This window comes from Aureobasidium namibiae (genome assembly GCF_000721765.1).
Source record: "Aureobasidium namibiae CBS 147.97 unplaced genomic scaffold scaffold_14, whole genome shotgun sequence".
Classification (NCBI taxonomy): Eukaryota; Fungi; Ascomycota; class Dothideomycetes; order Dothideales; family Saccotheciaceae; genus Aureobasidium; species Aureobasidium namibiae.
The window spans coordinates 245,644-268,935 of NW_013581195.1; the positions used below are offsets into that span (position 1 = coordinate 245,644).

The 23,292-nt window shown below is 51.2% G+C and overlaps 11 protein-coding genes across 11 annotated transcripts; 6 read left to right on the plus strand and 5 right to left on the minus strand.

The window, feature by feature from the left end:
- Positions 1–43: 43 nt before the first annotated feature.
- On the plus strand, positions 44–2,671 carry M436DRAFT_65746 (uncharacterized protein; the record flags this gene model as incomplete). The annotated part of the gene is made up of 3 exons (XM_013569767.1): positions 44–552; positions 602–2,316; positions 2,385–2,671. 3 exons carry the CDS (start codon positions 44–46, stop codon positions 2,669–2,671), a joined length of 2,511 nt encoding a protein of 836 aa, XP_013425221.1.
- A 1,314-nt stretch (positions 2,672–3,985) lies between these two features.
- On the minus strand, positions 3,986–4,635 carry M436DRAFT_83906 (FCF1 small subunit; the record flags this gene model as incomplete). The annotated part of the gene is made up of 2 exons (XM_013569840.1): positions 3,986–4,430; positions 4,499–4,635. 2 exons carry the CDS (start codon positions 4,633–4,635, stop codon positions 3,986–3,988), a joined length of 582 nt encoding a protein of 193 aa, XP_013425294.1.
- Positions 4,636–4,682: 47 nt separating this feature from the next.
- Positions 4,683–5,311, minus strand: M436DRAFT_83907 (uncharacterized protein; the record flags this gene model as incomplete). Its single annotated transcript, XM_013569841.1, has 2 exons — positions 4,683–4,961; positions 5,186–5,311. 2 exons carry the CDS (start codon positions 5,309–5,311, stop codon positions 4,683–4,685), a joined length of 405 nt encoding a protein of 134 aa, XP_013425295.1.
- Positions 5,312–5,878: 567 nt separating this feature from the next.
- Positions 5,879–7,951, minus strand: M436DRAFT_65748 (uncharacterized protein; the record flags this gene model as incomplete). Its single annotated transcript, XM_013569768.1, has 1 exon — positions 5,879–7,951. The coding sequence occupies one exon, from the start codon at positions 7,949–7,951 to the stop codon at positions 5,879–5,881; it is 2,073 nt and encodes a 690-aa protein (XP_013425222.1).
- Positions 7,952–8,462: 511 nt separating this feature from the next.
- On the minus strand, positions 8,463–9,815 carry M436DRAFT_52367 (phosphoribosylamine-glycine ligase; the record flags this gene model as incomplete). Its single annotated transcript, XM_013569709.1, has 2 exons — positions 8,463–9,627; positions 9,685–9,815. 2 exons carry the CDS (start codon positions 9,813–9,815, stop codon positions 8,463–8,465), a joined length of 1,296 nt encoding a protein of 431 aa, XP_013425163.1.
- A 1,157-nt stretch (positions 9,816–10,972) lies between these two features.
- On the plus strand, positions 10,973–12,037 carry M436DRAFT_52540 (uncharacterized protein; the record flags this gene model as incomplete). Its single annotated transcript, XM_013569741.1, has 1 exon — positions 10,973–12,037. A coding segment is annotated over one exon (1,065 nt), but the record flags the coding sequence as incomplete, so codon positions are not given.
- A 2,489-nt stretch (positions 12,038–14,526) lies between these two features.
- M436DRAFT_65751 (uncharacterized protein) lies at positions 14,527–14,963 on the plus strand (the record flags this gene model as incomplete). The annotated part of the gene is made up of 2 exons (XM_013569769.1): positions 14,527–14,836; positions 14,902–14,963. 2 exons carry the CDS (start codon positions 14,527–14,529, stop codon positions 14,961–14,963), a joined length of 372 nt encoding a protein of 123 aa, XP_013425223.1.
- Positions 14,964–18,798: 3,835 nt separating this feature from the next.
- M436DRAFT_52269 (uncharacterized protein) lies at positions 18,799–20,144 on the plus strand (the record flags this gene model as incomplete). The annotated part of the gene is made up of 2 exons (XM_013569687.1): positions 18,799–19,256; positions 19,307–20,144. 2 exons carry the CDS (start codon positions 18,799–18,801, stop codon positions 20,142–20,144), a joined length of 1,296 nt encoding a protein of 431 aa, XP_013425141.1.
- A 195-nt stretch (positions 20,145–20,339) lies between these two features.
- On the plus strand, positions 20,340–21,412 carry M436DRAFT_52485 (mitochondrial nuclease; the record flags this gene model as incomplete). The annotated part of the gene is made up of 2 exons (XM_013569734.1): positions 20,340–21,205; positions 21,262–21,412. The coding sequence occupies 2 exons, from the start codon at positions 20,340–20,342 to the stop codon at positions 21,410–21,412; spliced, it is 1,017 nt and encodes a 338-aa protein (XP_013425188.1).
- Positions 21,413–21,564: 152 nt separating this feature from the next.
- Positions 21,565–21,930, minus strand: M436DRAFT_74680 (uncharacterized protein; the record flags this gene model as incomplete). The annotated part of the gene is made up of 2 exons (XM_013569842.1): positions 21,565–21,750; positions 21,820–21,930. 2 exons carry the CDS (start codon positions 21,928–21,930, stop codon positions 21,565–21,567), a joined length of 297 nt encoding a protein of 98 aa, XP_013425296.1.
- Positions 21,931–22,198: 268 nt separating this feature from the next.
- On the plus strand, positions 22,199–23,263 carry M436DRAFT_52141 (uncharacterized protein; the record flags this gene model as incomplete). Its single annotated transcript, XM_013569668.1, has 3 exons — positions 22,199–22,288; positions 22,340–22,777; positions 22,841–23,263. The coding sequence occupies 3 exons, from the start codon at positions 22,199–22,201 to the stop codon at positions 23,261–23,263; spliced, it is 951 nt and encodes a 316-aa protein (XP_013425122.1).
- Between the last annotated feature and the right edge of the window lie 29 nt (positions 23,264–23,292).

The following is a 23,292-nucleotide window of genomic DNA, read 5'->3' on the forward strand; positions in this document are numbered from 1 at the left end:
TTGCTGGATTATGACCACGAGAGACCAATCGACATAGTCCACCATGCAGCGAACACGCTCTGCCCACTCGATACACCGTCCGCTGTCGCGCGCCTCGACTCAGAGCGCCCACTCTCCCGCTCCCGACATGCTGCATCAACAACAATACATGAACCACCACAACCCCGAAACAATGTTGCTACACTATGCCCAGGGCTCAGCACCACACATGGATGCCCAAATGATGCAGCGCACCTTTCAATCACAACACATCCCCGTGGACCAATTCACCGCCCAAGCTCAGCAGTTCGCGACCAATGACGGCTCCTACATGTTCCAACCCGCCGAGTACGCCGTCCCCATGAACATGGCCGCGTTTCCCCAACTCGGTGGTCATGAGCCAGAGGATCGCCGGCGCAAGGGTTCATCCGCCACTGCAACCAACGACAAGGAACTGCGCGAGTTGCTGTCCAAGAACGAGGCGCGCTCATTACCAGAAGTCGCCCAAGAAGTCATCGCCAAGGAGCGCACTCCTCAAGCCGAAAAGACAAAGCAACTGTTCGCTATGCTCTGGTGAGTATTCTGTTCATTGTTGACTTGGTTCTTACTAACACAATGTTAGGTTGCGCAAGGTGTGCAAGGCGGCCAAAACCTCGGTGCCGCGCAACCGAGTCTACTCACACTACGCTACGCGGTGCGGTACGGAGCGTGTAGTGCCTCTCAATCCAGCATCGTTTGGTAAGCTGGTACGAGTCATATTCCCGGGCATTCAAACTAGACGGCTTGGTGTCCGTGGTGAGTCCAAGTACCACTATGTCGACCTGTGTCTTGTCGACGACAATTCGGACTCGCAGCTCAGCCTCCAACGCTCAAATTCCAACTCGTTACACGCCGAAGCTGCCGACATGCGCCGTAGTGCCTCGACCAACCCTCTTCTAGACTTTAACCAGGTGCCACGCCTACCTGCTGATGCTGCCGCCTTCCCATCTCACGGCCTCGACGGGACAGAAAGCAACGATGGCTCAGCCGAGTCGCAACCTCCACCACTAGCCGAGCCTCGTGGTCCCCCATCAACGGCGCGACTCTTTGCCTACCCAGATACGCGTGGCATGGTGGCCGACAACGACTGCTCCATCATGTATGATCAGAATCTACGCTTCCCTGCAAAGGAGGAGACACCCTTCCAAGAAAATGACACGATTGTGCTGCCGAACATCCTGCCTTTCTGCCCCGTCAAGACGGACCCAGACACGGCTGAAGCCCTCACCGCTCTGTACCGCACTCACTGCACATCGTTGATCGACTGCATCCGCTTCTGCAAAGAGAAGCAATTCTTCCGCCTCTTCACATCCTTCCATGGCACGTTAACGGTGCCTGTGCAGAAGCTCTTGGCTCATCCTAACCTTGCACCTTGGATTCAAGCCTGCGATACCTTGATGTACCAGAAGATGGTTCGCTTCGTCTCCCGTCTCACCCTCCAGGCTGCACCGCCCGTCGTCATCAACATTCTCAACAACATCTCGACCAACCTCCATGCTCACATCTCGAAAACATTTGCTTCGCATCCTACCCACGTCCTGCAAGCCAAGCTTAAGCCTGCCGCCACATTTGCCAGTCTTCTGCATCGTCTGATCCGTGTCAATGCTGCTGCTCACGCCGCCGCGAATCTCCTCACCGTCGACCAAAACCGTGAACAGATGTGGCGCGAGTGGGTGACCATGGTCAATCCTAAGCGTGTTATGGAGGCCGAACTTCCTGCCTGTGGTTACGAAGAGGTCTACAAGATCATGACTTGCGACATCAGAGGTCTCTTGGAACCTCTCAGCTCCCCACCCTTCCCCGACAATCCTCTCTTCGCTCACGACAACCAAGCTTATGGCTACGCTCAGGCCAATTTCCCTACCTTCCAGCAACCGCCGGTTCAGGACCAATCAGGACAGGTCTCGACCGAAAACGTTCTTGACAGATGGTCCTCCTTCCTCACATCCCTCCCTTCGCGCTTTCCTGAAGCCAACACGAGGCTGTTGCTGCATTGCATCAGTGCTGTTGGAACTGCAGCTCTAAGAGACATTACCATCATGGGAGGTGCCAGCTACCAGACTTGGTGGGTCATGAAGATCTTTGTCGATGAGATGGCCTTGTGGTTGGCAGCCATGGGTGGCTTCCTCGAGCACAATCCCGTTCATGCAGCTCCCGCCACATCGAATGCTCAGGTCTCGCCGGAGGTCAAGCCTATTGACTCGAATGCCAGCTTGCGCAGTGGCAGCGACAGCAGAATGAGCAGCATCGAAGTTGACTTCAAGATGCAGCCAGTGTCCCGACCTGCTAGTGCTCAAAGTAAGTTCTCAACTTTTTATTCCCGATTGTCTTTTCCATAGAGCTCTGACTGACTCCAAGCCTAAAAGTGACACGAGCTCATTCTACGCAATCCATGCACACCTACAATGCCTCCTTTGACATGGGAGGTCAGCCAATGCAGTTGTCCCAATCACAACAACTCTCATCCCAGCCCCAGCAGAGGTTCGCAATGTCGCATCCACAACAGTCCTTGCCTTCTCAGCCTATGCAAAGTCAAGGCCTAGATACAGTCGATCTGGATGATAGTGGCATTGGGATGGGTCTCGTCGACGACGACCTGGCTATGTCCAAGTACGGCCTCTTGAGCGGCGACATGTCGGTCAACGTCCTCTGATACCGATCCGAATTTGGCCAGCGATGAATCTTGTCAACGACATGACCGAGAGTACGGCTTGACCACGCGAAGTCTACGACGCTTCTGCACAAGCATGCTGCTTCTACGACATACGGACCTTGACATTGCATGAATTACTACGACTTGTTCCTTACTACCTTGACGCGTGCTCGCGTTTCATACACGAATGAAGGTCGCATATGTCCGAATACACATCAAACGGAGATGAACGATTTCATGCTGCAATCCGACACACGTGCATCTCGATCCATGGATATGGACGGTTAGGTGGGGGTTATGGTGGGAAAGATTGGGCTATTCTGGAGGGGCATAATGATGAGGTCGGCAACTTTTTCTTCTCTCTCTCTCTCTCTTCCAGTTGCCGACCTGCCCTGGTTTGGTGTTTTTTATCTTGCTTTTTGTTTCTCATGGGGAGCGGATGCGGTTACACCTTTGCCAATCACAAAGGCTTGTCAAGAAGTTTATGCGTTTCCAGTTTTGTTTCATGATTCAACCATCGCTTTTTTTTTTTCGAGGTTGGACAAGAGCTTGCTTTTGAAAGATGTTACATTGCAGTTTTGCGGTTTTCTGTTCCCTTCTGTTCTCTGTCTGATCCGATATCCTCAACCACTAATTGGTCGTACTCTTGTACATATGCTCCTGATTTCTGTCTCTGCTTCATCTTTCTCTTTGGTCATTCCACTCTGTATCTGTCTGTATTCTTTCTCGACATGGATGCTTCGATCTTCTGTGTCAGAGCATCGAACCTGCGGTCACTGATGGGTGATCACGATCCAATTGTCGAGTTCAGGCGCAGGGATCTGTCTACAGCAGTATCGAACGCATCTGATGGCCGCCCTCGTCAGAAACAGTAAAAAGGTTTGATCGAATGTCGGTTCTTGGAACAAAAGACAAGATTCTTTATCAGCCTCTCTCTCGAATGGTGAACATGATAGCGAACACGAGGAGCAAGACATGGGGTGTGGATGGACATGATCTTTTCGAATCGTCTGTATCTTCTGCGATGACAACAAATTTTTTCATGTCTGCAACCTGCAAAAGTGATGTCCGATGCGGTGGAGACAGACGTCGAGACCCAGCAGCTTCTTTCGTCTTTTTTTGACGGATGGCCGAGAAATTGGAAACAGAACAAAACGCCTTTCTCCAGTGATGCAACCTTATAAACTCCAGTTCCCAGCAATAAACCTCGCAGCAGCAGCAAAATCTGCGAACAAACTTCTTTTTTCTTCCATGGTATGCGCGATTCTTGCTCGCTCTTTCCTCTTCTCTGCCAAGGTATCTTCTTCCCCTCTCTTACTTCTCCGGCGCATCAGGCAACCTCTCGATAACATACTTGCCCTTGGCCACATTAATAATCGGCACACCGGGAATCTTCCTCAACCTCCTCTTCAAGTCTCTATCATTCGTGGCGACCAGATAAATCCTATGCTTCAACACTCTATCCACAATGCAGTCGTCTGCATACGTTCCTTTGTGCGAGCATTCCAATCTTTCCCAGCGTTCGTCTCTGGCGATTTTGAGCGCGATACGGTATTTTTGACCTAGTTTTTCGAGTTCGGCCATTACGCAGGATGTGATTATGGGGCGGCAGGTGGCGTAGAGGCAGTCCATGAGTGAAGGGAGTAATTCGAGTTTGTTGTGGACGGTGTGGGAGAGGAAGTTTGTGTCGACTAGGACGGAGTACGGGGGTTGGAGGGCGGTGTTGTGTTGGAAGAACATTGACGAGGGTGCTTGTGGACTGTTTTTGTGACTCTGTGTCAGTGGATTTGCGCAAAAAGAAGAGAGCAAGGAAGGAAGAATACGCACATGTCTCGTACTACTTCCTCGGCGGGCTTTTTGGGCTTGTCGTCGCCTTTGACTTCGTTTTTCTTGAGGCGGGCATCGCGTTGGCCGATGACTCGCTTGACTTGGGCGAATTTGCGCGTCTTCTTTTGCACTCCCATGATGACGAGAGTTGTGTGTTGTGTGATGTGTGAGGTGAAGATGACTATCACGAGGTGGTCCAAGCGTCGGGTTTTCTTCGAACATAATTTTTTCTGAGGTTAGCGGCTCGTTCTGCTGCTGACTTCTTCAATGTATCGTCGATCCATTTTTGTTGCGCGTCTGTGAGGGGCGGCCTTTCGGCCTTGACCTTCTCTTCCTTCTCTTCCTTCTTTCCCTTCTTTTTCCCCTTGTCTTTCCTTTCTTTCCTTTGCTTCTTTGGGGCCATCGTTGGGTCGTCGAACATCGTTGGGTCGTCGAGTTCCAGGAGTCCCTTCCTCTTTCTCTCCTAGAATGCATCAGTGTCTGACTCAATGTCCATGCTCTTGACGTCAGTGGGGACGAAGTAGTGAGAAGACAGAGATTCATGTAGTGTTGGAGATGGATAATAAGTATATTAGAGTTCTCAATAGTAGTGGCTTGAGCATGAAATCGGTAAGGTTGGCGATGGATAATAAGTATATTGGAGTTCTTGATAGTGGTTGTGTTAGCATGAGAGTTGTTTTAGCATACTGTCTCTTCATGTCGCTTGTGCGGATCGTATTCTTCATCAGGGCCAGGTATTGCAGCATATGTAGGCGCTTTGATGACCTTGCCGGCAGCAAACGAATCGCCAGAGGTGCAGTATACATTCGACATTTTGACATATCTATGGAAAGGTGTAAAAACCAGAGCGAAATTTCTACATAATGTGCACAGTGTTTCTTAGGTGGAAAGAGCAAGCAGCGTATGTTAGCCATCTAGAGGGAAACAGCTATCGACCAGTGTAAGAAGAAGCCGCGATGTTTTCTTCGAAAGAGTGCACGGCCTCAGGCTCGTCTCCTCCTGCCATTGCGTCTGGAATGATCTTAATTAGACATGTGTGCAGTATGGATGTTGCTTCTAGCTGAGGTGCCTTTTGCCGTACGGTGATCACAGAATCACTGGTTATGCGACCTAAAGAGCCAGCCGGAGACAGGTTAAAGGTTGTGCATTCAATCTAAAGGACATCTAAGTTGCAAGCGAGCTCCGCTGAGCTTAAGAAATGCGCGAATCCCGTGTTTCCATCATATCCATCAAAAGTTGTATGTTTTGCATTATTTGCACTGTCCCTTACCATCAACTCGGTCTTTGTAGTGGCTCTATGGGTGATGTGTTAATTTTGACTATCTGCTCGGTCTGCCAACCATGCTGCTCTACGCGCAAAGTTCTTGTTGTTGAAGGAGCTTAAGCCTCTTCTGTTGTTTCTTGCTCAGTATGTTCCGGTAGCAGCTCCATGTCAAAGGTCTGTAGACCAGGGTTAGGAACATTGTAAACCCAGTGCTCCGCCTTTGCGCTGGCTAAGAATGCCCAAAGCTTGGAATCCTTAAGGCTTTTGATTGGAGTAAATGTGCGCAAGGTGTTGAATCGCTGACATAGCATACAATCTTCGCGACAATCGGGACTTAGGGTCCCTCGGGCCATGTGAAGGTCGCACGTTTGGCGTTCTTGGGGGCCATTTTCCCAGTAGCGATAGGTGTCGGTAAGGGCAGCTGCTTGGTACTTTTCCATAACTTCGGCGACAGTCAGGAGGCGAGGATTGTTGGCCGGGGTCACGGCTCGAGGGGGCTCGTTAAATCTGGATACTTGGATAGTCCTAGTAAGCCAGTCCGTCTCTACAACGACCGCTCTAAGAAGCGAAGTCTTCTTAAGTTGCTCGCGTAAGAACTCAAGTCCAGGGCCTGGAGTGAAAGTCGTGTTACGGAGGCGGTGATTGATGACAATGCTCTTAGTGTAGTTTGCGAATGCGCAAGGCCTACCTTTATCGCCAGAGATAGGGTGCATGCTCACACTTTGAACGTAGATAGCCTTCCAGGTAGTGCCTTCAAGCCACTCGAGCCTCAAAGCCCACGAGTTAGCCAGCTGTACGTCATTGGTGCCGAAACAGTTCGGAATACAGGCCCAGGGCTTTGGGTGAGCCTGACCGGACACGGTAAGCTCGATGACCGGATGCAAAAGAACGCCGTCAGGAACGTGGTAAGTGGCACCGTCGAGAAGTAGATTATTTCCGAAGACAGACAAAACCTTCGGTTTTGGGAGTGGCGAACGACGAAAGAGCAAGTATTCGCCGTCTCTAGACCGAGTGTATAGAGTCCGCTGGTAGTTGTGTGCGTCAGCAATCGGGCTTTTCCACATAAGGCCGACCGTGCTTCCGAAAGGAGCAAGAGTTGCTGGGCGCTTTAGTGCTCCAGGCCATCCAGTCTTCTCAAACACCTTTGATGCAATTTCTTGTAGCATCCATGCCAGTTCCGAATCAATCCAATACTTGGCAGCAGCAGTGCCGGTCTCGGCCGTTCTTTGATTGCGACCAAAGCTTAGAACGTTCTCTGAGTACAGCTGGAAGAGCTGATTAAGAATCTGCTCTGCGAGGAATGTGTACTTCCAATCCTTAGGTAAAACGCAAAGGGGAACCATTCTTCTCTCCTGAGCCGTAGCAGATGCTCTGTAGTGTGCGCTGCGTCCATATTGAGAAGCGTTTCCGAGTCTTGCAACCTCCTCTGCTGCGTTGACATGTTCTCCCTTTCTTTGGCGAGGACGACATGTTCTACCACCATACATCTCGTCCTCTCTGTCGGGTTCGTTGGCAAAGTCGGAAAGGATTTCGCCGTATAGGATGTTAGCGTCATCGCTCAACTTAGAATGCCGCCATTCGCTATGGATCTCTTCAATCTTTTTCAGCTCATTTACATGAAAGTCTTTCTTCTCGAGAACGTCAGCAAGGCTTGACCCTTCGACTTGGACGAGAGCAAATCCTTTCCAGATTGTGTGTGCCACCTCTGCTTGTTTCTCGGCTGTGTTCAAGTCGTCCATGGCGTGATTGTAGGTAGCCATCTGATCTCTTTGCTTGTAGTCTTGCTCGACGAGTCCAAGAACGGTCTTGCCGAATACGGTGCTAGGACCCGTTGCGTTACGGTTGTCCCAGACAAGAGCTGATGGAGGTGGCCTTGGGGGAATTTGCAGAGTCATAGGCGTGTTCATGTCGGCGGTCTTGCCGATTGCCATATAGGCACTGAGTGCAAAGCCATAAGGTCCGCCTGTGCCATCAGGCTCATCCTGGAGCTGGATTCTGATGAGGTTGCGACGCTCAGGGTATCCTTTGCCGAAATCCTCGTACACATTTTCTTCTTTTGCGATAACCCTGAATTCTTCGCCAATCTCGAGCCATTTGATGACATTTTTGACTTGGCGGTTAATCCACAACGGAGATCTGCCGGTGGCACGAGCAGGGTAGTTGATCGGCCATGTATCAGGAGTAGACATGACGTGAATTGTATTGCTGGTTGACGAAGGTTGGTGGAGTTGAATGAAGCGACCTGATGTGGGGATTTATGCTGAGATTGGGGTCGAGAGTCACCTTGATGGAAGGGACTAAGCTTGTATGGATGGATGTGAAGGTGTTATGAAGTAGGTGGAAGGATCGTTGGAGAGTTGGATGTGGCAGAAGAAGAGATCATGTGTTGAGCATGGCCTTTTTATCTGCCATGGAGGAGGCAGGAGTGAAACAGTAGATTGCAGTTGAAGTGAAAGACCAGAAGCGAACGGAAAGCCCGAGTGATTCTAGTAAAAAAGTCGTTGACCGAGCGTAGTGAAGTTGTGGTACAGTGGTGAAAGGCGCGAGTGAAACCAGATTTATTCGGAGTCACAATGGAATCGCCTAACAACGTCAGTTCACCTTTGTAATTGAGTAGTTTGTGTATGCAATTTTGTGTCTTGGCGATCATAATGGAGGTCTATATAACGTGAAAAAGAGAAATACGTGACATGTGAATGTTTACTTCAACGCACGCTTGGCAATGTCCTTGCGGTACTGCATACCCTCAAACTTGATGGTCTGCACTCCCTCGTAGGCACGAGTGACGGCCTCTTTCAAAGTGGAACCAGTGGCAGTGGAAGCGATGACACGGCCACCACTTGTTACGAGCTGACCATCCTTGATATCGGTACCTGCGTGGAAGATGACAGTATCCTCAGGAGTAGCAGTCAGGGTCATGGGAGTGCCCTTGGCGTACGAGCCAGGGTAGCCACCAGCAGCAACGACAACAGTAGCAGCAGAGCGTGATGAGATCTTGATGGGACCCAGCGAAGACAGCGAATTTGTGGTGCAGCTGTACATGAGCTCGGCAAGATCAGACTCGAGCAGAGTCAAGACGGATTGTGTTTCCGGGTCGCCGAAGCGGACGTTGTACTCGAGGACCTTGGGTCCAGCCTTGGTCATCATGATACCAGTGAAGAGACAGCCGATGAAGATGTTGCCAGAGTTGCGCATGCCATCAACGGTGGCTTGAAGGATAGTCTTGTGAATGTCGACATTTTCCTGAGCAGAGACGACAGGAGTGGGAGCATAAGTGCCCATGCCACCAGTGTTTGGACCTTTGTCATCATCGAAGATGCGCTTGTGGTCTTGAGCGAGAGGCAGACTGGCAATGTTGTAACCATCACTGAAGGTCAAGATGCTGCACTCCTCACCAACAAGCAGCTCCTCGATGACGACTGTGTCGCCGGCCGAACCGAACTCACGGGTCAGCATGATGTCCTTGAGCGCCTGCACAGCCTCTTCCTTGGTCTGAGGGATGATGACACCCTTGCCAGCAGCGAGACCGTCGGCCTTGATGACGACGTCGTGGCTGATGCTGTCGAGGTATGCCTTTGCTTGTTCGTAGTCGCTGAAGTTCTCGTATGCGGCTGTGGGGATGTTGTGCTCCTTCATGAAATCCTTGCTGAAGGCTTTGCTACCTTCCATACGGGCAGCGGCCTCATTGGGACCGAAGCTCTTGACCTCAGGCAGGTGCTGAGCGAAGTAGTCGACAATACCAGCAACAAGAGGGGCCTCGGGACCGGGAACCAGGAAGTTGAGCGAGTTGTCGCGGGCGAAGTTGACCAGAGCAGGGAAGTCGTCGGCCTTGACATTGGTGACGTTTGTGACTTTCTGAGGGAAACTGCGAGGCTTCGTCTGAGTATTGGAAGAATGGTTGGCTGCTCATGAGGGGACGAACCCTGCGGTACCGCCGTTGCCAGGCACGACGTAGATGTGGTCTACGTGGGGTGATTGGACGAGCTTCCATGCAAGAGCATGCTCGCGACCACCGTTTCCTACCAACAAGACGCGCAGACTGGGAATCGACATTGTGTATGGCTGTGTCGTGAGGAAGGTGCGAAAAACCCCGCCAAACTTTTGACAAAGCTGCTGCACCAGCCACACGCGATTTCGGCCAAGGGTCCGTCACTGCCTTGACTCCTCCGTGGTCATATCCGGCTGTGCCACACTTTTGTATACTCAGCCACATATTCACATGCCGTGGGGTAGTACGGGAGGTCGGGCCGCGCACGCCTGTACAGTATGACGCTGAATGCTAGCCACTGTCTTTAGACTGCAGCCTGCGCGAGCTTTCAAGATTCTGTATATTCAACACTCGCTCAAACATGTTGTCGAGAAAACCCGTTCCATCTCGTAATCCCGAGTCAGCTTCCACAGCGCCGTATCCTGCCTCACCAACAGCACCTTCTGCAACCGACGGCCACGCGTCTGCCTACCAACCACCACACGACAACCATCTCTCTCTGCACCGTACTAGGAGCAGCTCTGCCTCTTCACACAACACCTGGAACTCCGGCTTCTCCTCTGATCACGACAACGACGACAATGATCACCCAAACCCCGAGTCTAACGACATTCCAGCCTCGCTAAGAGTTGGTCGATCTCAACCTTCGATTCCACCTCAACAATCGTTCCAATCGCACAACCCATACCACAACCTGCACAACCAGTCTCAAACACAGACGCAGCCTCCGCCTTACCCTTCAGAAGACAGCCAGTCCATATGGAGCTCAACACCCGCCCAGCCTACTACCGCTCCTCCACTCCCACCATCTCACCAACCTCCTTCGTTGCCTCCTGCGCCTACCTTCGCGGCCTTATCGTTAGACGATCACGTCCAGCAGAACTCAAACACCGAGAGTCTAGGCCCTCCCCCGCCGGTGATACCTCAGAAGAGCAGTAGGAGAAGCCTGGTCTCACAAACATCTTCCAACCCGTGGCAGCAAGACCTCGACAGTGAACAAAACGTCCAGACACCGTGGCAGTCCACTCCCAGTCCACAGCCGCATCAACTCGAAGCCATCTTCCAACCGCCTCCAGGACCACCACCTTCTCTCGTGCCTCCTCCACGTAGAAACTATCAGTCTACACCCTCTCCGCCACCCAACTCTGCTGCGCCGCCCTTGGCTTTCAATGCTCCGCCCGCCGCTGTCACTGCCGCTCCTCCTGCACCTCCACCTCCTCCCATGAACCGGCAGTACAACCCTCCTCTCTCACAGCCTACTGTCAGTGCTCCTTTTCCGCAAGAAGAATCTCTCATAGATTTCGGCACCAATGATGCTCCTCCGCTGCCAGCAGCAAATCCCGAGCCTGTCAGCGTCCCGCAGCCCGAACGCACCAATCTTGCCGCTCCTATAGAGTCTGCCGAAGAATTACTCAGTAAACAGCGAAACGTGACATACCAGATCAAGCAGATCAATTGGTTTGACGCCGCCGTAGGGCCCAATGGCTCTATGCGACGCTGTCCCATCTTGACGCAAAACGCCAACGGTCCTTGTCCCTTGCTGGCTCTTGTCAACGCTCTAACTCTGTCCGCTCCTGAGGGCCCGAAGACAATCCTGGTGGATACTCTGAGTTCACGCGAGCAGATCAGCCTTGGTCTTCTGTTGGATGCTGTCTTCGAGGAACTCGCTAGGAGGACTGAGATCTCAAGCAAAGCACTCCCTGATGTTGGTGATCTCTACTCTTTTCTTATCACCTTACACACTGGCATGAACGTAAACCCTCGATTCGTTAGCCCTCCAAATGCCCCACAAGGAAAGCCTGGAGGGTTTGACGATACAAGAGAAATGCGCCTCTACAGCGCTTTTGAAATACCTTTGGTTCACGGCTGGGTTCCAACTTCTTCGTCATCAGCTTATGAAGCCTTTGAGCGCTCGGCCAAAACGTTCGATGATGCTCAAAATATTCAGTTCGCTCAGGCTGAACTTGAGCACAAGCTGGGAACCGATGGACTATCGGCGCACGAGCAGCAACTCTTTGAGGATATAATCAACATTAGAGAGTTCATGACCAGCTACCCTACTCAGCTGACCGAGCACGGGCTCAAGCTCATGACTGACTCTTTCAAGCCTGGCCAAATCGCCATCTTGTTCAGAAATGACCACTTCTCGACACTGTACAAGCAGCCGAGAAGTGGTACACTCATGAACCTCGTGACGGATGCAGGCTACTCGTCTCATGACGAAATCGTCTGGGAAAGCTTGGTTGATGTTAGTGGTGCAGCTGGCAGCTTCTTCTCAGGCGACTTCAGGCCTGTAGGAAACACTCCTTCTGTACCTTTGGGCCACAGTCACAACTCACAGAGTGGTACTGCTGTTGCTAATCCAACTCCTTCTGCTCAAATACAGGCACCTGCGGAGCCTCGTGGACATGGATCGGAGCAGGAGGATGCTGATCTAGCTCTGGCTCTACAACTTCAAGAAGAAGAGGAGGATCAGCAACGTCAGGCTGAAGCGTCACGACGAAGACAAGATGAGCTTTCACGTCAATTTCTTGAGCGCGAATCAGCGTCTTCCGGACGTAGCCCTACTTCGGAGCAACGTCCTCCAGTGCCTCCTCGAAGAAGTAACATGAACACCAATTCCAACTCCTTACGTAATAATGCGCCTCCAACAGCAGACGCACCCTATGTTCGCGAGAGAGACGACGGCGATGAGGAGCCGCCTACGTACGAGCAAGCGGCTTCTGACAGACCTTATCGACCAGCTGGCGCAACACGCAATCCAAGACAGGGAGACGCTTTAGGCGCCTTGACAGCCCTGCAAATGCAACAAGGTCCTTTTGCCAACCAGAACGGCAACAATCCGAATGGTCAGCCACCATCTATGCATCGCAGACGCTCGAGTGCTATGGGCCTCGGACGGACGAACAGCAACTCTCAGCGGCTTAGAAGGCAGCAGAGTCAAGGCCAAGGTCCCCAGGCTGGTGCAGGTCTTGACCCTGCTCCACAGTATTCTGGCTATGTTCCTCCTGGCTCTGGTGGTAGGATTTCCCAGGCCGAGCGCGAAGAACGGTGTAATGTGATGTAGATATAATCGCGCGTAGTAGTCAGAAAGCGGGTTGCGCCTTTCATCAGTTTCAGCCCTGGCCTCGATTGGCGACTTGACTTTTCCCTTGCTCTTTCTTCTGTTCCTTAGTCAATTGATATACCCCTTCCGCTGCTTACCTTTACAAGCGTGAGCGCACTGCTTTTTCGCCTTGATTACGCGGTTTTGTACCTATCAACAATAGAACAATGACGACCTGCTCTTTCCTTCAAGCCGAGGCATTGTTGCTCCTAAGAGCAGCGACAAAGCGACATTTCAGCTAGATGATCACCCAATTGTACATTTTTCTCGATTGCCGATTTCCCACGATCATTGGCTCTCGGAAAGCAGGCGGAGCGTGGGATATTTGCAACGCCAATCCACAAATGATCAACAAGACCCGTCACATCAAAGGAGATGATCAGAGTTGATCATCTTTCGCGTTGGGGATTTCGATTGCTGATCTCGTGGATACCTTGGATGACTACAGAAAGGCATCCTTCTGTTTTCCTATGCTGGATAGACTATGAGGCAGGATTGAGGCTCGGAAAACTGTAAAGCGCCACCAGCGTCAACGAAGTCCGTTGCGGCTGAAAGAATGCGGTTCTCCGCAGGCACGTTTCCAACGACTGTTTGCAAACTCGAGGTGGGGGAAAGATCAGCTACAGTAGGAATGCCGAGACAATGGTTGGTCAAACTACACACCTCAATCTCATCGGTTGAGAAATTCTCCGATGCGAACGACGCTTTGGACGGCGCGAGTTGATGACAAGCACGACACTCCATCACTTGAGGCCTTCCTTTCTTGTCAAATTGTGACGCCGTGTTGCTCTGTAGATCTCTTGGAGGGTGTTCCGAGTTCTGTTCCTCTCTCCGATCCACTTCCTACGCTTGTGTGTCTCTTGGTTACGCTACTCATGTAGGCTGCTTTTCTCCGAAGAGGTCATTGTTGATCAATTTTCGAATGCGGCGTTTCTTGGAAGAGGCTTGTTTCGTCACTACCAGACGGACTTTATCTCCTGTGACTTCATCTGGCTTGCATTGAGTCAGGTCTTTCTGCCGCTGGTGGTGACTTGAGATGGGCTTCGTGATTGCGCCGTTCGGAGTTGCATTCTCAGACTTTCTCCAATTCTTGAGTCAAGACCAAGCATCAAGCCAGGAACAATGCAGCTCAAAGTCCTTGAATGATGATGATCAATGGTCAAGAAAGGCAGGCCAAGATCTATGTGCAAGGGTCAGCGGCTCTTCAACCCGAATGTCACGAATCAGAATGTCGATCATCCAGCTTCGACTAGACCAATACAGGCAATGCAAGCTTCGGGTGGGTTGTCGAAACCTCACTTCGGGGATGTGATCAACGACTATCCCCCAGATCGACCACGCCTCCTGCGAGTTGCAACATCATCGCATGCTTGGGGTACCAGGCACCGCGGCTCTCATTACGGTGAACAGTCTTCTCTAAGCCTAAACAGACAATTCAACATGGCGAAGCTACGAAAGCAGCAACGACCTACATTGCGTATGTGGGATTTTGCACATCACTGATTGTCGATCGAATGTCACCTTCAACGACACAGCAGAGGCAGCACATCACACATAAAAAGGATGAGTAGTCCCACTCATGGTGTTTCTTTCTTCTCACTCTACATCACATCCTCTCAATCGCTACTTAAAACACCACCGCCGCCAAACAACCACACAATACCGCAACTATGCTTTCCAAGACCATCTTCGCCACTGTCTTGATGGCCCTCGCTGCCTCCGTCGCCGCCGCTCCCACCCCCGTCGCCGCCGCTACTCCCGACATCTTCAGCGACCTCGGCAACCTTCTCTCCCCCGGCTCTGCCAACTCAGCCTTGAACGGCAACAGCGCCGAGGGCAACGGCAACGGCAACGCAGCCGGCAATGGCAACGGCAATGGCAACTCTGCCGGCAACGGAAACGAGGCCGGCACTGGCAACTCTGTTGGCGACGGCAGCGGCAACGGCAACTCTGCCGATGGCAACTCCCTGATCAATTTGAGTAAGTGATGCATCTCTTTCTTCTACCCATCATGGATATTAATACTAAAACAGAGAACTAAAAAGGCGGCTTGGATGTTGATCCCACCATCGACCCTACCATCAACCTCGCCAAATGCAAAAACTGAATGAGAAAAGTTTTGTACATATAACGACTTTTACATCTGGGAGGTTTACAACATGGGTCGGCGCTTTTTATGATATCACAGCCTTTGAGAGGCTTTAATGGCCTTTTTTCTTATACCCTTTTTACCGATGGCCAAAGAGCCTCGGGGGATGCTTTTCTTTGTATATATTTCGCTATCTCAGAAACTTACATTAAGTTTTACACATCTTCTTCCTCGTTCTGACCAATGGCTGCCTCCAGATGATATCAAATCTCATTCAACGCCTACCTCGCTCTTGTTCCAGCTGTCTCACTTTGCGAGGCTTTTAGTAACCGCGATCACTTGGATCAATGATTCCTTGAGAAACCCAGAGAGATATTGTCTCGAGAAGGGGGAGTAGCGCAGTAAACAGCAGGCTCGAGAGAAAGCTCCAAGTTATTCTTTCTAGCCTTTTTGTGTCATCTGTGCTAGATTCTGTCACTCCCACCCTGTTCTCACGACAAGATACGAGCGGACCTGAAAACTATAGAGAGAGATACGTAGCCCTGTCCAGAAGGTAGTAGAGTCCTAGCAGAATCGATCAAATCAGAAACTTTCAATGATCTCTTTCTATATGTCAACATAACTATGCGATTCTGTAGCTGTCTGCACGTATAAAAGTCCAATACATAGCGAGGACAGATTGTAAGCTCTGATTCTTTTTTTTTTCTTTTTTTTTCTTCTGTCAACGGACCTCCTGCTCGTATGCACTGCTTCACTTCCCGTTTTTTTCTTTCTAATCTCTAGTTCTATTTTTGTATTCCATATTGGAGGTCCAAATATCCGGACTCGACATCTTGTCGTCAGCGACTCAGGGATATCGGATTTTGATAGATTAGGCTTCGAAAGGCATACGATTTTTAATGACATGAAATGCGCCCACACGGGCAATCACACATATAGACGCATGACACAGGCAACAAAGCATCTAGACACAGGGCACACAGCACAAGACAGACATAGGCATGAAGCACTGAGGACACACTATGAATTTTGCCGTTGATCGTTCTTGAATATCTTTTGTTCTTCATTTACTGGATTCCTGCTGTTTCCAGAGGTGAACTTTTCTCGCGAGTAGAGGCCAAGGTTACCAGAATGACTGGATCCAGACCGACATACGAACGGAAGGGTCTGATACTGCATCCGCCATTGTAGGCCTTTCGATATGCAGGAGACATGTCGAGTCCTACTGCCGCAATGATCTGGGCTTGGAAGATCAGAAGCTCAATGCTTACGATGAACCCAACGCTCCGCATTTGTTTGTGTTGAGTTCTTTGGATTTTCCATCTTTAATCGAGAATGGCAACCCCCTCCAACGTGCCAAAGACACGCAGCTTATTACCGTATACCTTCCAAAAGTCCGACTTGAACGAAGGCATCACAGTGCCTACCTCTCTCTCGTCCAAAGCCTGCACATCTTCTGTCGCCAACGCAGGAATAGTATCCCAAGACGCTCTGACCTGAGGATCAGAAACACCATCTGTGTCTGCAATCACTGGGTCAGAAGCATGTGCGGTTTCAGAGGGCAAGGCGTCGAATTCGAGCACTTCTTCGGATGATGTGGTTGGGGGTGTTGCTTCTTCCTCGGAAGCTTCGTCGAGGGTGTCTTGGAGATGATCGAAGGCTGTGGCGTGGGCGAAGCGGCCGCCTTGGTGTACTGGAGCAGCAACAGCAGTGGCGGTCCTAGATTTCTTGTTCTTCTTCTTTTTCTTCTTGGACTTCTTGCTCGTAAGGCCTGCTGAGTCGGTGGACGTGATGTCTAGTTCGCTGGTTTGGGCAGCTAGTGAGTCTTCTTGTGTTGTGTGGTTCGATGGCTGGATTTTTTGCTGGTCTGTTGTGTTTGTTTGTCCGCCCAGTATATTGAAAGGAGCTTGGAGAAGGCCTTTGACGCTATCGATGGCAGAGTTGATTACAGAAGGTGTGTTATTGTCGAGCTGAACACCACCACCGTCCACATCTGGTGGTGTGGGTGGAATCGTGTTTTGTGGTTCGTCGTTGCCATGACTTCCTGCAAGCTCAAGCTTTGCTGACAGACGCACAGCAACCTCAGCCGTAAGCATGGAATCGTAGCCCGCTTCATGGAATGCCGTAGTATCGGCGTATTTGTTGTGGTGTTCGTGTGTGATGACGCTAGGTTTCTGTTGCTCTGCGAGCTTCTCTGCTATTTGTTCCAGAGAAGATTGAGGATTAATATCTCCGCAATTGTGAGTCGCCATGTATTTGGTGTCGACAATGATTGGGAAGAGCTCGTGTATGAGGGTGCCGAACTCGTCCACGGTGTCGGGTAGCGCTCCGATGAAAGTTCTGTAGAAGTAGATGAGGTCGAGGAATAGGTTGTGGCCGAAGAGAGCGGTTTTCTTGTTGCGAATCATGTATTTAGCACGATTGAAGCGCGACTTGAGCATGTCAAGGTCAACGAAGCCAGGAACACCACCAGCTGTTTGGGCGAACGATCGGACATCGATGCTGTCGGGAGCGTTCCCACATAGCGCCTCGACAATCCATCTGAAGCCAGTCTGTTTCACGATGCGTTCTTGAACTTCGCGCTTACGCTGAGCCTTGATGTACTCCTCACGTTCGGGATCGAGTCTGGAAACACGGACCAGACCTTTGTTGGGAATGCTGACAAGATCAGGGTACTCTGCGCGAACGATCTGGTGCACCAGTCGTCTCTCGAAGCGATTGAGCTCAGGATTGATATCTCCGTTGCTCTGCACAGGACCAATGACAACAGAATACGGGCTCGGCTGTCCAGTCTCTAGCCAGCCATCAACCTCAGATCGGACCCTCTTGAGGAACTCCAGAGCTTGAATGTCTTCCGGCTTGATCTCGATGTCGGTGAAGGATGACTTATCATTTCGTGCAGCCGCTCTCTCTTCTGCAAGTTGAGCTTCATCTCGGGACAAGTAGGGAACTCCAGATGTGAAAGGCAGGTCAAACTTGAAACCGACTCCAAGTAGAAACTCGGCGGCTCCACTGTGGAAAGAGAAGGTGCGATCAACATCCAATCGCTCCTCGATTACGGGACTGAGGTTGAAGTTGAAAGGCTTGCAAACGTAGCCGCCGTGAAGCACATGGTCCTTAACGCATGTGAGGCCGATTTGCAAGATCTGATATTGCTCAGCAGCCTTCTTAGTTTCGAGATAGCGCTCTTGAAGCGAAGGTTTGCCGGGCTTCTCCTTTGCTTGTCCCTTGACAGGTACGCCTGAGAGCTCTAGATCAAAAGACACGAAATGTGCTTCTGCAATAGCCTCAAGGACGTCAAGGAGGCGAGAAGGAAAAGATGATTTATCTATATCCATGTCGAAGAATGTTGAAGGGGTGAAGACCGATGGTGTGGGATCTTGTAAGCAAAGAGCAGAGGCAAATGGTAGCAGATGAAAGTGATCTGCAGGAGACAGAAGAGACAATGAACTGAGAGGCAAACGAATACCTACCACGCCAAGTCAATTGTTTTGACGTAATATGCTCTGGGTGTAGAGCAAATACCTCGTTGACTATGCCACTCTATACTATTCACTGACTACACAGTATGTTGCAAGTAGAGATGATTGGTATGAGGAATAGCCTCACAGAGTCGCGCTGGATGCATCATGGATGATGATGATGATAGTAAGGCGGTAAGCGTGCAGAGTCCGTGCGTGGACGCGCTCATTGGACCTCGGCCCATGTGCTCTCAGAAGCCGGTGTAGGAAGGAATGACTGGGGAAGAGCGAGGATAACAACAAGATCGATAGCCGGCCAAGGGGGCTTCCTCCGGTTGCTCAAAGAACAGAGAGCATTGCGCGACATGCCCACTGACTCTACGGCATCAACCATGTCGTACGAGGACTCGCTCTCGTCGCAATACTTGACCTCGTCCATATCGTCGCTCTCATCAGCTCGCGCGCAGTCGTCGCAAATAGCCAGAACCTATCGCCAGGCTGCTCAATTGTTCCTCACCCGCAGACTATATGAAGCCTTGTCCACCATTGATCCCATCATCTCGCCCGAAGCTCCAGACTCTCTCTTCCAACAGGACGACCAAACCGACCGTAATGTCGCACCCGTCGCATTCGCGTCCAAGACCAGCCGCGTCAAAGTGTGGAGCTTCTACTTGACTCTGCTCAATGCCATCATAGAGCTAGGTCCAGAGGAAGGCAAGCTAGTCTTTGGAAATACAAAATGGCGAGAACTGGCCTCGTACGCTCGTACAGGTACCATCTGGGATCTCGTTGTCAAGCAGGGCTATCAAGGGCACGAGGGCACCGTCGATGCTGAGGTTGTTGTCAATCTGTAAGAAGCTTCTTAGGCTATACCAATTGACTTTTGCTGACCAAAGATAGTGCCACGTTGCTTCTGGCACACATGCCGTCGCAGAAGCTAAACCAACAGCGCCTTGAAACATACCTTTCCGCCCTGTCCAACCCCAGCTTCGACATTGCTGCCCACCTCGAAGCCTCGCAGCAATCTATGCGCAACTCGTCTCATCACAATGGCACAAGTACGCCACGCGATCTGAACACTCGTCTCAAGCTTCTCGAGCTTTACACTCTGCATGTTCTGCCTCAAAACGACGAGTGGGACTATGCCCGTGATTTCATCAGCATGAGCGAAGTTTTGGATGATGAGAGAAGGGATGCTTTCCTACAAGCACTTCACACACTGAAAGAGGAGAGAGCCCTCGATGGAATTCGAGAGAAAGAGCTACAGCGCCGTCAAGATGAAGAAATGCAACAAAGACGCCTTGAGGACGAGAGACGCCGGAAGGAAGAGGCCAGAGCGGAGCAGGAGAGAAGGCGACGAGAGGCTGATGAAAGATCACGCACAGCTGGCTCGCAAAACAGAACACCTTCCGCCTCCAGCAACAACAATGCCAGAGCAGGACAAACCAACAGAACCCCGCCCGCCTCGAGAGCGAAGCCACCTCAGAAGAAAGTCACGCCTCCTTCGCCGCGCGTTTATCGTTCTATATTTGCGAGCATGCAGGCTGCCATACTGAATGCTAGGAAGTCTCTCAGCCAGAACCCGATGATGCTGCTCCGGTTTGTACTCTTTCTGATGGCTTTCACTCTGGCCTTTGCGCGCCGAGATGTCAGAGATAGAGTCAAACGGAGCCTCCAGGGTGGGTTACATAAAGTGCAGAGAACGATAGGCATGGGGGTCAAGGTGTCTTATATCTGAGGAGATACGTAATTAATGCATCGAAAGATTCTTGCATGATATTGATATAGACACCATCGACTTTGTACATTGATGGCTTGGCGTTGATTGTTTGGCGCTAACGAGCATCACGAGCACTTTTTTGTCAGGACCGCGTTTGTTTGTCTCCCTCGTCCGTCTCTCTTCGGTATCGTCGTCGAGTACATGCGTGATACCATGTCCAAAGTCACGCTCGCTCTCGTTGCCGCAGGCGGCGCCGCGTTCGGAGCAGCAACCACGGCCGCCCTGTTCCCTCGCAAGACCGCCAGCCCGGTCAGCGTCAACACCCCCGCCGCTCCATTCCCTACTCCCGCTGCCAATGTGCCACTAGCTGTCGGCAAACCCGCCGGTGTCCAGGAAGCTCTCGCTGCTGTCGCCCGATCCGTCGACCCTAATGGTCTCTACCAATACGGATTCCCTGGCCCTGTGTCGGACTTGAGGGCAGCCGCATCCCTGACCTCTGCATACGATCGCAGAACGCGAAACCCGGCGTGGGTGGTCGAGCACATTACCCCCGAATCGCTCAAGAACAGCAATGCCGACCGCAAGCACTCTGTGTTCGTCGAGGACGACGCCATACCAGAAAAGTTCCGCGCGAAGCTCAAGGATTACTTCCGCAGCGGCTATGACAGAGGCCACCAGGTTCCTGCTGCAGACGCAAAGTGGTCGCAGCAAGCCATGGATGATACATTTGCGTTGAGCAACATGTGTCCTCAGGTTGGCGAGGGGTTCAACAGAGATTACTGGGCTCATTTCGAGGATTTCTGCCGTCGTCTCACTGGACGCTATCCTTCTGTGAGAATAGTGACTGGGCCTTTGTATTTGCCCAGGAAAGAGGCAGATGGCAAGTGGAGGGTTAGCTACGAGGTCATTGGTAACCCTCCCAACGTTGCTGTGCCCACGCATTTTTACAAGGTCATTTTCGCGGAAGATGGAAAGATTGGCGGAAATGTTGCTTTGGGTGCTTTTGTGTTGCCTAATGCGAGGATTGCGAATGACAAGCCTCTGCAAGACTTTGAGGTGCCCCTTGAGGCTGTGGAAAGGTATGGTATATGTGTTGATGGTGTGCAGAGAGTTCACGAGCTGACAGCAATTGCAGAGCATCTGGCCTTGAGTTCGCAGCGCTGCTTCCTCCGGCACAAAGAAAGTCGCTGTGCAAGGAAATCAAGTGCTCCATCATCGTCAAGGATTACTCGCAAAGGCAAAAGACACTGGCCAACCCTCCACCGCCTCCCAAGGCCAATCTATAATGGAAGTTGCTTTTGCTCGGTAGTTGTACAATTATTCTTTTTTTGGACGTGGGCAATCTTCCTCTATGCATATATCATACAAATTTGTCCTCGCTCTCCTTCTTTTCTTTTTTCTTTCTTGTGTATTGTCGTAAAATGGCTGTTGGGTGTTCTTACATCATCAGACCACCGCCTCCAGAACCAGCCTCTCTCTGTATGCGATTGATGTATTGCTTGGACACGACGTTCCAGGCCGACATGTACTTTTCCATGCACTGAGAGTAACAGGTCGACTCGCCCGACGACAGCGAAGAGCCGGGTTTGGGGATGCAGCGTTCGAAGCAGTGTTCGTTGAGTTTCTGATGAGCAAAATGGTCAGTGTGTGTGCGTTTTGGGGGATTGGAGAAGAGTAAAGGGTTGTGGTGTACCTCGACGAGCTGTCTTGCGTTTGCGACGGCGGCTTCTTGTGCGACTTGTTGCTTGATGGCCTGGGTTTGGCTGGCGCCCGTAGGGGCAGATGAACCTCCGAGGAAAGACATGGTTATGCGATTGATGTGATATGTGTGGGTGTTTGTCTACGAGTATGTCGATACAAAAGTCGATATGCACGTCATGTTCGAAGCCCATGCCATGCATGTTTGAACTGTTTGTGCTGTTGCGTTGCGGAGCTCTAGATGCTCCAAACCCCCCAAAGATGACACGAAAGCAACCCCCCTTGGCGCTGTAAATAGAAACATCCTCAATCTTTCTCACAAGGCCCAAACGGGGTGCTGCCTTTTTGTTTTCTTATATCCTTTTTTCTCAGCAATGCGGGTTTTGTCTCTGTTTGGAGCCGCTGCGGCGACGTGGTCGGCGGTTGCACATGCTCAGGACTCGTCTGATGTGAAGAGCATCCCCGTATGAACATGCGATGATACTACCTGAAGCATCCCTCTGACACTCGACCAGCTCCGCACCCACTCCTTGGTCCAACCATACCTCGACTCTGACCTCCAAAGCCGCTGGTGGGACTTTGGCGGCGACACCATCATCCGCGCCGACAAGCACATCCGCCTTTCCTCCGACCGACCCTCGCAGTCCGGCTGGATCTACTCGCGCGTACCCCTTACCGCCACAAACTGGGAGATCGAGGTCGAATTTGACATCAACGGCCAAGGCAACCTGTTTGGCGATGGCTTCGCCATGTGGGTGACTACCGATCGCGCTCAACAAGGTCCAGTGTTTGGCAACAAGGATAACTTTGAGGGGTTGGGTGTTTTCTTCGATACGTACAAGAACAATCGCCCTGGAGTTGTGTTTCCCTATGTCATGGCTATGTTGGGGGATGGACATACGCCGTATGATCAGGCTCATGACGGCAAGGCGAATGAACTTGCTGGCTGTTCGGTATGGCAATCTGCTGCTACCTTTGCTTCTTCGTTCCTCTTTCCACTGACACAGACTCAACAGGCACGCGGTCTCCGCAACGCAAACATCCCCACCAAAGCCCGCGTAACCTACTTTGCCGAAAAATCATTGAAGGTTGAGCTTCAGTACAAAAAAGAAGACGAATGGACACCCTGCTTTGACGTCCCCAACATCAAGCTCCCTGGTGTCACCTATCTCGGTTTCTCAGCCGAGACTGGTGAACTCTCCGATAACCACGACATCATCAAGGTGGAAACCAAGAATTTGTACAGTCCCAGCGGCGCTGCTGGCACACCAAAGGACTACAGCAAGAATGCATACAAGCCGAATCAGTATAAGAAGGAAGGAAGCAGTGGAGGCTGGGGATGGTTTTTCCTCAAGTTCATCTTGTTTGGCTTGGTGGTTGTGGGTGCTTATGTTGGTTTCACGGTGTTGCGCGCAAACAGAAGACGAGACAGATTCTGAGCGAGAGGCAGAGGATGTGTCTCTGTACA